This window comes from Polypterus senegalus, chromosome 17 (assembly GCF_016835505.1).
Source record: "Polypterus senegalus isolate Bchr_013 chromosome 17, ASM1683550v1, whole genome shotgun sequence".
Lineage (NCBI taxonomy): Eukaryota > Metazoa > Chordata > Cladistia > Polypteriformes > Polypteridae > Polypterus > Polypterus senegalus.
The window spans coordinates 1,784,731-1,800,631 of NC_053170.1; the positions used below are offsets into that span (position 1 = coordinate 1,784,731).

At 41.4% G+C, this 15,901-nt stretch overlaps 1 protein-coding gene across 1 annotated transcript in view; it reads left to right on the forward strand.

Moving 5' to 3' along the window:
- aarsd1 (alanyl-tRNA synthetase domain containing 1) overlaps window positions 1-15,901 on the forward strand; it is a 49,974-nt gene that overhangs the window by 4,502 nt on the left and 29,571 nt on the right. Inside the window, exons 2-3 of the mRNA XM_039739913.1 lie at window positions 1,445-1,573; window positions 10,910-11,069. Coding sequence (XP_039595847.1) covers window positions 1,445-1,573; window positions 10,910-11,069 — 289 coding nt within the window. The remainder of the gene's footprint in view (window positions 1-1,444; window positions 1,574-10,909; window positions 11,070-15,901) is intronic.

Below are 15,901 nucleotides of genomic sequence, written 5' to 3' on the forward strand. Positions count from 1 at the left end.
ATTTGATCATAAAAACAGGGTATGAATTGGAATTGGGTTTTGCCAAAGTAGAAATTCGAAAAAGACAAAACATAAAGAGAACCCTCACCTACCAGAGCCCGCTGACCGCAGCCTTGTCATTGAATCCATAAGCCAGAACAGAGCTGCTGTGCCTCTTGTGAGTATGGAGGGATGGAAACACATCCACAGCCTAATGCTTTGCTCTATAAACCGAGAAACTAGGAAGAAGTTCCTCCCCAAATCTGTGATTTCTGTTCAGGAATTCATTCATCTGCCAAGATCACCAGTTCAGATACAGAATTTGGGGAGTTTGAACATGTCCTGCTAGGCTGGGGCTCGAGTGAAGGAATAATCCACCAGTCGGCCACAGGGCTCACACACACAGGACGCCAGTCTAGCGTCACCCTGACGTGCACATCTTTGAGATGTGACAGAAAACTAGAAGACGGTGGGGGGGCTGTGTAAACTCTGAAGTAATCGGGGTCTGGTCCTGATCAGGTAAACGGCATAGCCGTCGTCATCTGTGACCCTCAGAAAAAGTGCAAATCAGCCAGTGAAGTGGCCCTCGATGGTGACAACGATTGACTGCTTTTCTTGGTTTTAATTACTCGTTTCTTTGTAACTATTGCTGATAGGCGGAGTGGTGGCTCTGAGACTAGGGATCTGCACTAGCAATCGCAAGTTGTTGGTTCGAATCCCGTAAATGCCAAAAGGGACTCTGCTGTGTTGGGCCCTTAACCTGCAATTGTTGAGCGCTTTGAGTAGTGAGAAAAACGCTCAATAAATGCAAAGAATTAAACTCTTTTAAATGTTAAGGTAAGACGCCTTCTACTGCCTTGGAACCCAAGCAGAGAGACACTCAACTTTGATTCTTTTTTTTTGTTTTTTCTGTCCTCCCAGCCATCAGATCTTACTTTTTTCTCTGTTATATTCCCTAACTACAGGGTCACGTTCTGCTGGAGCCAATCCCAGCCAACAAACAAACCCTGGGCAGGGTGCCAGCCCACCACAGGGCACACACACACACACACACTAGAATCGCCAGTGCACCTAATCTGCATGTCTTTGGACTGTGGGAGGAAACCCAAGCAGACACGGAGAGAACATGTAAACTCCACACAGCGAACCCTGGTCTCCTAACTGCGAGGTGGCAACACTACCCACTACGCCACCATGCCACTCTAGTGTTGCCTACTTCTATTTTATTTTAGAAACCTTTCTCTCTTCATTGTGTAAAGCACTTTGAGCTTCACTATTTGTATGAAAATGTGCTATAGAAATAAATGCTGTTGTTGCTATAACAATAAACCTGTGTGTTAATGTGGAGGGGCACTGCTGCGTCTCGATGGTCTGTTTAAAGTCCTGGCAGAAGACGGCAGTGGGTTCTGAATGGTCACTCATCGCCGAGGTCTTTTTTTTTTTTTTGTGTTTGTTTGGGTTGCAGTTTTCTACGACTGTTGTCTCCTGCATCCCCACTGAGCAGAAACTAGAAGTCAATGGCAGGAAAGAAACGGTCAAAGGATTTCACGTGATCTTCAAAGACACAATCCTCTTTCCCGAAGGTGGCGGCCAGGTACAGTTCAATATTTGAATTTCATTTGTTGTTCTCCATTTTATCTTTTCTTATTTATTTTGTCTTTTATTTCTCTCTCTTTCATCATGTAAAGCACTTTGAGCTCCATCATTTGCATGAAAATGTGCGACAGAAATAAATGTTTGATGAGGTGCCACATGAAAGGTTGGGCATCAAATTAAAAAGAAGTGTCAGTTCAGGGTGATGTTTGTAGATGGGTGCAGAATTGGCTGATGGTGCCAGGAACCTCATCAGAACTGGCCGATGTGAAGAGTGGTGACCAGCAGGGGGCAGTGCTGGGGCCGCTGCTATTTTTAATATCTAGAAATGATTTAGATAGGAATATAAGGAAGAAGCTGGTGACGTTGATGATACCAAGATAGGTGGACTAGCAGATAATTTGGAATCCGTTATGTCATCACAGAAGGACTTGGATAGCAGACCGGCTTGGGCAGATTTGTGGAAGATGAAATTTAATGTCAGTAAATGTAAAGAATTACACACAGGAAGTAAAAATGTGAGGTCTGAATACACAATGGGGGTCTGAAAATCGAGAGTCCACCTTATGATAAATAGATGAAGAGTAAGACAGTAAATTCAGAGAAAAAGCCTAACAGACAACATAATTGATGGCCTGGCGCACACACACACACACACAGGTGGTATGAGCGTCTTGACATGGAGGTAAACTGAGAGACGGATAATGAAGTCAAGTAGAGCTGAAAGCCATCCTGAACAGATGAGATTCAAAAGAATTCATGGAGTCCGCTGACGTTATTCATTTCGGGAGGTCATTCCAGAGTCTGGGCACTAAACAGCTGAAGGCCCTGCTGTCACCCATAGAGTGTAGATTAGTGGGGGGCACAGAATCCGAGGACCTTAGTGGGTGGGCAGGCACATCGTGATGGAGAAGGTCGCTGACGTAGTTTGGCGCAGGTCATTTAAGGCTTTGATTTGATATTCAATCCTGTAAGACGCGGGGAGCCAGTGAAGACGGAGCAGGATGGTGTGATGTGCCCGCCGCTGCTGGTTTGTGTCCGGACTCTTACAGTCGAGTTCTGAATAAGCTGCTGCTGTGATGTAAGATTAGAATCAGCAGCGAGTTACAATAATCGATGAGGGATGTGATCAAAGCAGAGACAAGCGAAAAGGAGAGGAAGGAGCGAACACGGGATACGTGACGGAGGTGAAAGTAAGAAAGATTCTTAAAGTGATTTATGAGAGCGGAATAAGAGAGGAAGGAATCACAAACGACACCGAGAGTCTGTGCAGGAGCGGCAGGTCTGAGGAGATCACCGCCAAGATGGACTGAGCAGGAGCTCATTTTATGAAGTCGCACTTTAGTCCCAGTTTGCAGGAGTTCAGTTTTGTTGCAGTACACGTGTACTACGCTGAAACTCTGCACTTTCAGTTTTATATTAAAAGTTAAGGGTTTTGGAATTATTCCTCTTTTTTTATTTTTATTTTATTTTATTGTAGAATCAACTCTCGGCAGCAGGGTGGCCATGTGGCTCATGCTTATGGGCGCTGTTCTCATTCTCTACCACCTTCGCCGTCACTTCCCCTACGTCTTCATATCTGAAGTCTTCAGTTTGCCTCAAGAATGATTAAAGTGCCAGCTTAAGTGAAAAATTAAAGTAATTGCAACACAAACACTGACTGAATCAGCTTTAACGTGAAAAGATGCTGACAGAAGAAGAGAAGAAGTGGGCAGTTAGAGTGGAGAAAAGAGGAGATGCTCAGGAACAGCAAGTGCATTAACCTCTGAGCAAACGAATGGTAAACGTACAGAGAGAGAGTCTGAGAAGTAGGAATGCTCAAGTCAAGGGGGTTCACTGTACGTTATCGTTCTAGCAGTGCGCCATTACTGGCACTTTTATAATAATTGTTCAATATATTATTAGATAGATAGATACTTTATTAATCCCAAGGGGAAATTCACATAATCCAGCAGCAGTATACTGAAAGAAAGAAACAATATTAAATTAAATAGTAATAAAAATGAAAAAAATTAAAATAAAATTAATGTTTGCATTTACTCCCCTGGGTGGAATTGAAGAGTTGCATAGTGTGGGGGAGGAACGATCTCCTCAGTCTGTCAGTGGAGCAGGACGGTGACAAAAGTCTGTCACTGAAGCTACTCCTCTGCCTGGAAATGACACTGTTAAGTGGATGCAGTGGATTCTTCATGATTGAATTATTGACTATTCATTGACTATTGACAATTCATTATTGACTAGCCATCCCCCGCAGCTCCACCCACGAGTACTGAAACGGGACAGCGACGAGGGCCCCACTCCTGACATCACGCGTCCCCTTCCCCTCGGCCTGCAGCCGCTCTCTCGGATTAGCGTGAATATTTCTCTCATGCAAGCGAACTCTGATTCTTAGCGCAATGAGAGAAGCTGCAAAAATTTAAGCAAATTCTAGAAAAAAAAAACCTGATCTAAATCCGTGAAAAGCAGACAGTTATATATAGAGAGATTTGATTTGTTGTTGATGGTTCTTTAATATACATGGGGGCTTCGTCCACTGCTTGCTTTGCTCGCCAACCCCCATTTTTGTTTTTGTGGATACACACTTTTAAGATTTTTTTTTTCTTTGAATTGTTGCTATTTCATTTGTTTCACTTTTATTTCAGAACTTCTGTAAAAACAAGTCCCAACGTGCTAAATCTTTTAAATGAGGTCCGTGAGACATGTGTGTTTAATGACTTTGTACCCTAATTCAGGACAGGTGTCTCTGTTTTGAATTTCAGCACAGACAAAACGATCTTCATCTTCATCAGCAGTTCATCATATTTTTTTTGCAAAGTAACTAATCATTGCACGTGAGGTAAACTCTGTTTTTGAAATTCTCTGACTTAAACTTCAAAAAAGACAATATTTACATACTTCTGTGTCCGTATATTTGATCTCGGTTCGCCTTTTCGTTATTTCTCCGAGTAATAATTTCTCTGTTTTTGCGCTAATGCAATCTTTACTGTCTTTGTTTTGACCCTGTCACTTTTTTCTGCTTTCATTTTCTGTATCCTGCTCTGCATGTGTTTGGCCCCCTTGTTTTTAACCTCTTTATGATGTTTTACTTTGTTTTCTACTCTTTGCCTTTTATTTCTCCTTTATTTTCAATGACACCTGGTCCATGGTGATTATTTTCCCTTTTTCAAGTAGAATTTCCGTTTGTTTGCGATCTTTACTTTCTTTTTTTATACTTTCTAATTTTCCTACCTTCATATTCTTAAACTTTCTCCACATGTGTATCGTGCTGTGTTTTTTTTTTTTTGAGGCTTTCGAATTCCACTGCTTTCCTAATCTCTAACCTGCTCTGCGTGTGTTTAGCACCAACGTTTGTGAACGTCTTTATGAAGTTCTGCTTTGTCTTTTAATTTTGAGCCTGATTGGACCTGCTTATTTTTTTTTCTCAATTCCACTTGTTCCGAGCTGATAATTACTTTCCCTATTTTCTGAATTTGCACCTCGATTATTCTTTTTCTTTTTTTGTCTCTCCAATGCTTTTGAGTGTTTTCTCTGCGCTGCTTTCTTCTTTGCTTAGTCGTCTACGTTTCATTAATAACTAGCAAAATACCCGCACTTAGCAGCGAGAAGTAGTGTGTTAAAGAAGTTATGAAAAAGAAAAGGAAACATTTTAAAAATAACGTAACATGATTGTCAATGTAATTGTTTTGTCACTGTTATGAGTGTTGCTGTCATCTATACTAATAAAAGGCAAAGCCCTCACTCACTAACTCATCACTAATTCTCCAACTTCCCGTGTGGGTGGAAGGCTGAAATTTGGCAGGCTCATTCCTTACAGCTTACTTACAAAAGTTGGGCAGGTTTCATTTCGAAATTCTACGCCTAATGTTCATAACTGGAAGGTATTTTTCTCCATTAACTGTAATGGAGTTGAGCTGGAAGGGCGGAGTTTAGTGTGACATCATCACGCCTCCCACGTAATCACGTGAACTGACTGTCAACGCAGTGCGTAGAAAACCAGGAAGACCTCCAAAAAGCGCTGAAGAAAACATGCATTATATAATTGAGAAGGCAGCGAAACAATAAGAAGCGAGCGAGTGACATATACAACCATATTCATGAGTGTTGCTACCTCGGAAAGAAAGCACGGTGTAAACCTAAACTTTAAATTAAGTTCATAGACAGGCTACCGCTGGCGTTTCACATGCCCACAGGTAATGCGGGATACAAGTTTAATGAGAGGGCGAGGATATAAACGCGAGTTTTGATCACTTTATAACTAAGTTAAAATTGTAGGTGAAGGGGTGTGCTTATGCAAATTCGAGAGACTGTGTTTGTAGGGGATTGACAGTTAAGGCGGGTGGGGGAGTCACGTCATCATCTCCCCTCCCATTCATCTAATTTCGGTCTGAGCTGAGCTCCGCGGCTAACGCCGTCTTCCGAAGCAACTTCGTCATGCTGCCACCAAATACTCACAGAAAAATCCACAAGTTAATACACACGCTGTCTCTATAGAGTTTCTCCACACTGAATCCTCCAGGCACTACTTACAAAAGGTCACATTGACAATCGTGTTACGTTATTTTTAAAATCTTTCCTTTTCTTAGCACAAGCACAGCTGAGAAGCTTCGATGCATGTGCTCCATAACGCGTTAAAAATAATGCATTTAATCACACTTTGCATTACAAGCAAAGGGAGCTTTTGTCAATGCATGATTTCCTGGTACTGTACACGATTACATTGATCAGCGCATCCCGATTCATTTTACCCTCGCACCACCTTAGTTTGAGAAGAAGTCTGAAAAATATGAGGTTAACACAGAAAAACATCACCAATTCAAGCTTTATGAATAATCGATTAAGCCATCAATAATTGTTTTGGTAAAGCCATCCTCCTTCCATTTTATAATTTTTCCGCCACTAGCCATGATTAAATGAGCGGTAAATAAAGTAAGAGCAAAGCGAGGGTGACTTATTTAGGCAGGCATATATATGACAGCAACACTCATGACAATGTCAATCATGTTACGTTATTATTAAAATGTTTCCTTTTCTTTTCATTACTTCTTTAACACACTACTTCTCGCTGCGACGCGGGATTTTGCTATATATATATATATATATGAATGACCTCCAAAGCTGAGACTTTTGATATCATGAGCGTGTCTGCAAAACTGTGGTCTCCTGCCCTGCAAAAGTCGAGCAGCCAGCGCGTGCATAGCTGTGCCGGCCTTTGAGACGCTGACTGCGCTTCTGCCTTAAGTCAAAGTGAGCACTTTTAATTTTTCATCCTCCCCCCTGCGCTATAGCCCAGACAAGTGCAAACACGGGACCCCTTTTCTACACCACGGCAAAATAATATTAAGGCGATTCACACTTTCTTTTGCACGTATACGATTATGAGGTTCTCACCTCGGATTATGAAAACACGCACACGAGTAGAGGACTGACAGTGCCATCACAGCCGATTAATGGCGGGACGTCTCACCAGTCTACACAAGGCGAACATAACGTCAGCGAACACATATATATGTATAGTATATATACTATATAAAAGAAAAAGGCAACTTTCCTTTCTTTACACCTTTTTCCCTTTTATCCCAAACCAAAGCCTTTCTCTCTTAACACTGCAGAGGACACAAAACTAATTTTCTTTAAATGCCGGTAAGGCACATTACCAGAGGCACAAATTTGAACGTTCACATAGAAAATGTAATTTCTATACCACAGCCGTCGTGTAGCGCCTTTCAAAGGGATCTACTACCGAGAGATGATCCATATACATTTTAGCTGCTGTTAGTTACTTACCTGTTGTGTTACACAGTCTTTAAAATATAGTTTACCTGAAACCACTCCAGTAGTGCTCAATGTACCTGTACTTCTTAAAACGTTAATGTTTTACTGTTTAATAACTTATAGACTATATTTTATTTTTCCCTTGCACTCAGTGACCAAAGCTATACACACACATATAGACACATACAAACATACACACAAGTATATGTATGTGTATATATATGTATGTATGTGTGTGTATATATATATATATATATATATATATAATACACACACCTATCTACATTATATATATATATATATATATATACACACACATACATACACACATATATATAATTTGTGTGTGTATGTATGTATGTATGTATGTGTATATATGATGTAGATAGGTATGTATATATATATATATATAATGTATATGTGTATATGTAGTTATGTATATAGATATGAAGATATGTATGTGTATGTATGTGTGTGTGTGTGTGTGTGTATATATATATATATATATATATATATATATATATATATATATATATATATATATATATATATATATATATATATATATATATATATGACAGCAACAATCCAAGCTGTGAGAAAACACTAAAAAGGAGGCGTGTCAGGCGTTGTGGTACATTTTCTGATGCAGCTACGAAAAAACTTTGTGACGCTGCCAAATACACAAAACAATTACTTTGACAATCATGTTACATTATTTTTAAAATGTTTCCTTTTCTTTTTCATAACCTCTTTAACACATGACATCGCTGCGAAGCGTGGGTATATATATAGATATATATATATATAGATAGATAGAGAGAGATATATATATATATATATATATATATATATATATATATATATATATATATATATATATATATATATATATATATCTATATATCTATGTATCTATATATATATGTATCTATATATAGATAGATAGATATATATAGATATAGATATATATATATATATATATATATATATATATATAAGATAGATAGATAGATATGAGAACAACACTCATATCAATGACAAAACAATTACATTAACAATCAAGTTACGTTGTTTTCAAATTTTTCCTTTTCTTTTCGTACCTTCTTTAACACACTACTTCTCCGCTGCGAAGCGCGGGTATTCTGCTAGTATATTTATATACATACACACACACAGACAAACATATACAGTATACATATCTACATATACACATTTACACATATATATATATATATATATATACACACACACACACACAGACATATATGTGTGTGTATATATATATATATATATATATATATATATATATATATATCTCAGTTTAAAAAGGTTTTCTTTTCTTCTTAATAAAAATTTAAAAGCAGTTCTTCGTCGCTGTGAAGCGCGGGGATTTTCTATATATATATATACATATACAGTATGTATATATATATGTGTGTATATATATATATATATATATATATATATATATATATATATATATAAAAATAAGAAGAAAAGAAAACCTTTTTAAACTGAGGGAAAATATCCCAATAACTATTTGTTAAGGATCTCTTTGTATAGCACGTTGTCAGTTCAGCACTCCGGTTGTAACATGACCAAGCTGTGCACTGAGATTACTTTTGAGAATGCGACGTCTAGTTTTGTCCAGGAGGAAAGCAATGTTGCCTCAAATCAATGGCAACCTTTTGTAGTGTCTGTCCCTGAGACTTCTTACTTGTCATCGCGAAGCAGAGCCTTACTGGAAATTGCAGGCATTTGAATTGAAATGGGAGATCAGAGGGTATAACGGGGACGCGAGGAATACATTCAGAGTGTGGCGCTCTGCTGTTTTTTTGTGTAGCTGTCTTCACACGGCTTCTCCGCTGCTTTATAAACAAACGCCATATAAGGCCGTCGTTTCTCCTTGCTTTGCGGTTCTGTACTGTTTTATTGCTCATTTATTACGATTCTTATAGTTATTAAGTAGCTATTCGAGACTTACTTTACTGTTCAGGTACCCATTTCCTTTATTTAATCCGCGGCTTGTACGCTATTTTTTGTTCGTTTATTACGATTATAGATATTTATTGATTCCCTTCTTTAGCTAACTGCCTGCTCATATAAGGCGCTCTGCTGTTTTTTTGTGAAGCAGCCTTTACACGGCTTCTCCGCTCTTTTATAAATGAACGACATATAAAGCCATCCTTTTTCCTTGCTTTGCCAAGAAAGCTGCCTTTTTATATAATCCACGGGTTCTCCGCTGTTTTATTGTTCGTTTATTATGATTATTAAAGTTCTCTTTATATATCACGTTGTCAGTTCAGCACTCCGGTTGTAATGTGACCAAGCGGCTTTATTTAATGTTAGCTAAGACCCGGCACTTAAAAGTTTCTCGCTACTGCAATTTAAACTCCGTTACAAAGTCTCGTTTATACCTCGTGTCTTCTCATTAAACTTGTATCTCGTGAATATGGTATCCGTCGTGGGCATGACAAACGGCAGCAGGAGCGTGTCCATAAACTTAATTTAAACTTACGGTTTACACCGTGCTTTGTTTCCGCAGTAGCTGCACTTATGAATAAGCTTGCATGTGTTTTTTTCTTCGGCGCTCTATGGAGCTCTTCCTTCTTTTCTACGTACTGCGGTCACAGTCAGTTCACGTGATTACGTGGGAGGCGTGATGATGTCACACGCAGCTCCGCCCCCCACGGCCGTTGAGCTAACGTCCATTACAGTATATGGAGAAAAATAGCTTCCATTTATGACCATTACGTGTAGAATTTCGAAATGAAACCTGCCCAACTTTTGTAAGTAAGCTGTAAGGAATGAGCTGCCAAATTTCAGCCTTCTACCTACACGGGAAGTTGGAGAATTAGTGACGAGTCAGTCAGTCGGTCAGTGAGTGAGGGCTTTGCCTTTTATTAGTATAGATGTATTGTCCTTATATGCTTTGTATGCACTGAGAGCCCTGGATCTGCGACTCACTTTTGCTGCCAGCGGTTTAGACATCAATGGCTGTGTAGGGGACAGCAGATTGACACGGTGACACAAGCTGCACGCGGACTACTTGACATTTGATCAAAGTGTCACATCTTCAGTGCTGTCCCATGAAAAGATAGAATAAAATATTTACAGAAATGTGAGGGCTGGACTCGCTTTTGAGAGATACTGTATGAGTGGTGGTGGTGTGGACATGAGTGGGCCCTCTGATGGACTCTCGCCCTGGCCGGTCTGGGTTGGTTCCCACCTTTCACCCAGTGGCACACTGTGACCCTTACCTGGATTAACTAAGTCTGTAATGGTGAATGTTACAACAACATCAGCAGCAGCGGTTATTTCTGTAGCACATTTTCATGCAAAGGTGCAGCTCCACGTGCTTTACAAGTAGTAAAATAACACAAATGATACTGTCGGGCTATCGTCTGTTTATTATCCTTTTTGCAGCAGATTGTGATGTTCCATCAGTTTCTACTTATTTTTTGCTCATTTGATTGTAATTTCATTTGTTCTTGTGTCTGTTGATTGGAACGTACACAAATGCATCCTGATTCCCAGAAAGCACTGTTTTGACCTCTTGTAGCCAGATGATCGAGGGGTAGTGAATGACATTCCCGTGCTGCGGGTCACACGCCAGGGAGCAGACGCACTTCATTTTGTGACCTCACCGCTGCCGGAGGGATGTGAAGCGCATATGAAAGTTGACTGGGAGCGCAGGTTTGACCACATGCAGCAGCACTCAGGTGGGTGTCGGGCCTCTTGGGCCGCTCTTCTGATATGTGGTACCCATCAGCCCCTCAAACCGCCCAAATCTGGCTTCCTTTTGTTTGGACTTTTTTTTTTTTTTTTTAAACTGTAGAATACAATTTAGCAATACTGTATTGTTAAACATGTTAAGTATGCAGCATTTCAAATTTTAAGATAAGGCACTACCTCAACGTGCTGTTACTGCGATTAACTGTTTAATTAATGTTTATTATTAAAGGTGGCGCTCATAACACGGCACAGTGGCCCAGACGTGGCTCTTGCTGTCTCATGAATCCGCCGTACTAACTTTGAAATCCTCTCAGTTTGTGTTACTTGTGTCTCCTGCATGTTCTTCCCATGTCTTGTATGGATTTCTCTCCCACATCCTCAACTACATGCAGGTTATGTTAACTGATGTTAACTGTGTGTGTGTGCGTGGGACCCTCGGTGGGCTGATGTTCCATCCATGGACAGTTCCTACCTTCTGCCCAGTGCTGCTAGGAAAGGCGCTGGTCCCCTCCTGAGATACTGAATTGGATAAAGTCGGTTTGAGGAAGTTTTGTTACAGTTAAGTGCATTGGAAGTGAGGAAGAACATCCTAAATATACAAGACCTGCCCTTGAATTATAAAACCAAGAAGCTGTAAGTAGTGAGGAGCTGCGCTTAAAGACACCTGACAAGTAAGACGATGAGGACTTCTAATGAATTCATTACAGAGTGAGATCTTCTTTTTTGTAATTCTTGTGTGTTTCTTATGCATGCACTTTTACAATTTTTTCTGCACCGCACTTCTCACTATGAAGTGTGTGTGTGTGTGTGTGTATGGAGCAGTGTGCTCTGCTAATGAGTTAATCAGAGAGTGAGGTCCTTGTAATTCTTGTGTGTTTTTCAGGGTGGTCTTGTTGCCACCATCCATCTGTTTTTTAAACCTGCTTGTGCAGGGCCGGGGTCACAGGGCAGTTGGAGCGTATCCCAGCAGTCATTGGGTGCATACCAGGAAACAACACCTGGGCAGGGTGCCACTCCATCACAGGGTAAACAAACACACACACCAGTCCACCTAACCTTCATGTCTTAGGACAGGGGTCCTCAATCCCAGTCCTGGAGAGCCGCAGTGGCTGCAGGTTTTTGTTCTGACCTGGTTGCTTAATTAGAAAGCAATTCTTGCCAATACAGCACTAACAAGCTATGAAATTAAATTAACTCTGCTCTGTCAGCTCATTCTCATATCCTAGATTTTCTTTCCCTTTCTATCATGCAAATGATTTGAAGGCTAAAATGGACGAGTAATTCTCAGTCCTTCACTTTTTTCTCTTCATTTTTCTTCCAAGTATTTAATTAAACCCAATAGTGCAGATAAACACACACGGGTGTAAATGTAAAGAAGCTAAATGGAGAAATGCTGCTCTCTCTTGTCATTTGCATGTTATTGATAATAAGGAGCAATTCAAATAGCTGTTTAAGACAAAATGAAGCAATAAGGGCTCAAAATCACTAAAGTGAAGCAGAAGTGTTACTTTAGCAATAAGTGCTTTTTATTAAGCAACTGGGTTGGAGCAAAAACCTGCAGCCACTGCGGCTCTCCAGGACGGTGATTGAGGACCCCTGTCTTAGGACTGTGGGAGGAAACCCGTGCAGACATGAAGAGAACATGCATACCGTACCCGGGGAGCACCCAGGATGTGAGCCCCACTCTCCTCCTTATGAGGCAGCAGTGCCGCCACTGTGCCAACTTATTGTTGTTTGTTATAATATTTCTGTATTTGTTGAGCTTCTACAAAAGGTAAATGTCCTCTTGAGACAAACAAAACTCCATTCATCTGTCTGTCTCTGCCTGTCTGGGCAGCCAGTCGGTATAAGGAATGCCATATTAAAAAGAGGAGCAGCACAGTAAATCAGACTGGTTACAGTGTACCCCGTTCACAGATTCCCAGTGGTTTAATAAATGAATTCAGTTTGCTTTAAGATTACATGCCGCAGTATCCTTACATCCCCTCCTGCCTCCTAGAGTCGGTGCCTATTGATTACTGGGCATTGAAGCTGAGTTTACTGGGCAGCCTGTCTGCCAATATCAATACTTGGGGAGTCACTGGTTATGTACGTTGCATGAGTTATTAGGCAGTTCACTTGTGCCCAGCTGTTTGTCATATTTTTTTGTCATCTCACTCGTGCAAAATTCGGTGAGCAAGCACAGTTTGTGTGTGAAAATGCATAGCAGTGCCTTTGAAATTTCAGGTTAAGCTTCATCCAGTAGTAGTGGTGTTAAGCCAGTAAATCCAACTTTTATGCCCTTTAGGGTTAACCATGGTCAAAGATGCCTTATGAAAAATTCACTCGCCACTCCTTGTCAGTCAATGATTTAGTTCATGTTGCCCCATTCTCATCACCTGTCCTTTCCACTGGACACATTAACTATCACTGTTGTATGTCAGCAAATGCGTTCTATATACACAATGCAATAGTACTTCTTCTTTTGGCTGCTCCCGTCAGGGGTCGCCAGCGGATCATCTTCTTCCATCTCTTCCTGTCCTCGTCATCTTGTTCTGTTATACCCATCACCTTCATGTCCTCTCTCACCACATCCATAAACCTTCTCTTAGGCCTTCCTCTTCTCCTCTTACTTGTCAGCTCTGTCCTTAGCATCCTTCTCCAGGTATACCCAGTATCTCTCCTCTGCACATGTCCAAACCAACGCAATCTCAACTCTTTGACTTTGAGCTGACCCTCTAATGTCCTCATTTCTAATCCTGTCCATCCTCGTCAACCCCAATGCCAATCTTAGCCTCTTTAACTCTGCCACCTCCAGCTTTGTCTCCTGTGCCACCGTCTCCAGCCCATATAACACAGCTGGTCTCACTACTGTCCTGTAGACCTTCACTGTCACTCTTGCTGATACCCGTCTGCCACAAATCACTCCTGACACTCTTCTCCACCCACTCCACACTGCTTATATACACACACACACAATACAATACAATTTATTTTTGTACAGCTTGTGGAGCCGACCAGGACACAGACAGGCGGACATGTTGTTCTTCACTGCCACACGTTTATTATTTACTAAATATATACAATAAATGGTCACTCAGACCCAGTCCAAACCCCAACACACAGTCCTGGCCTCACAATGCCTTTCTTCGGGCTGCCTCCACACTTCTCTCGTGCCTTGTCCTTCTTCCACCCCACTCCAGCCGTAAATGAAGGGAGACGGCCCCTTTTATACGCTCCCGGATGAGCTCCAGGTGGTTCCCGGCATTCCCCTCTTGGCCACGCCCCAGCGTGGTGGAAGTGCCGGCTGTTCTCCCAGGAGCTCTCCGGGTGTCCATCTAATTCTTCCCCCAACACCATCTCCCCCACCCGCACTTCCAGGTGTGCCTGAAGTGCTGAGGTCACAAGTCCCGAAGGCATAGGGGCGCCTCCTGGCGGTGACCACGAGCCCCTACAGGGTGGGGCTTCCATGCCCTGTACCCGTGGCCCCCAAAGCATCCAGGAAGGCGGCCCCCACGTGATCCCAGATGGGCACACGCCCACTTCCGGTCCTTCAAGGCATCCCGGCCGGGTCGTGGCCCCTGGCATCCTCGACAAGCTCAAAATCACATAAGAAATGCCGCAATGGGCTTTAACAGGCCCTGCCTTTTGACAGCCCCCCCGCCTTGACTCTCTAAGAAGACAAGAAAACCCTTGGGGAAATGGAAGAAACCTCAGAAAAGGCAGAGAGACCCCCCTTAACAGCTTGGTTGGATGTGCAGTGGGTGTCAGAACTATTGGGGCAGAGTGGTGGCTCAGAGGCTAGAGATTTGCACTGGCAATAAGAATGGTTGCCGGTTCGAATCCCGTAAATGTGAAAAGTGACTCTGGAGCCAAGGCCCTTAACCTGGGTATGACGTTAATCTGCATCCAGCCCTGTATGTAGGCCCTCTAATCCCCAGGGTTGGTGGCACACTCCAGCCACCATAAAAAAACCTCACATTGGTTCCACTCCATCTGAACTCATTTGGTGCTGTGGTGTCGCATGACTGCACTCGGGTCCTAATCTGGGATCCTGAGTTTGTTTGTCATGTGGTGGGTACGGCAGTGCGCTGTACCAGTGTGGGCTCCTAACCTCTTTCTCTCGCTCTCTCACAATCACGTTGTAATACAAGTACAGAGGCATTATATTCAGCTCACAAATAACAAAGAATTTGGTAACGGCTTTAAACTATAAGTAGCCGCAGCACAGAACAGTAACACTTTACACATATAAGCTTACCGGCTCTGCTACCATTGGCTTATTTAAACAGGCAGGATGAACTTTGCTGCATGTACTGTACTTGTGGCAGACTGGGAACACCCCACTGTAAGGCGGCTCAGGAAGGACAAATCTCACAAAGTAAGCATTTTTGAACATAACAGTTTACAAAATTGAAGTGGTTAATAATTAAGGATTTTGGCCATTTTAACAAACATGACATATAAACACAACACAATACACAGAACAGGACACAAGTCATCCTCGATACAATATAATTGTGCAATAGAAATATTACAAGTACAGAGCAGAATTCAACAGGAGATGATATCCCATAATAGGATGTATGACTGTAGACGTAAACGTTTTGAGGAAATAAGAGCAACTCATCCTTTCTGATGTGGTGTTAACTTTAAACCACAAAAAAAAAAAACAAAGCCTAGCATAACACACGTCGAGTGTGTGTGTGTACAGCAACACTGACTTGTTCAGGTAACGGTATGAACAACAACGACATTTATTTCTAGAGCACATTTTCATACACATGATGGAGCTCAAAGTGAAACAAAAGAGAAAATAAATAAGAATTAAAATAAGGGA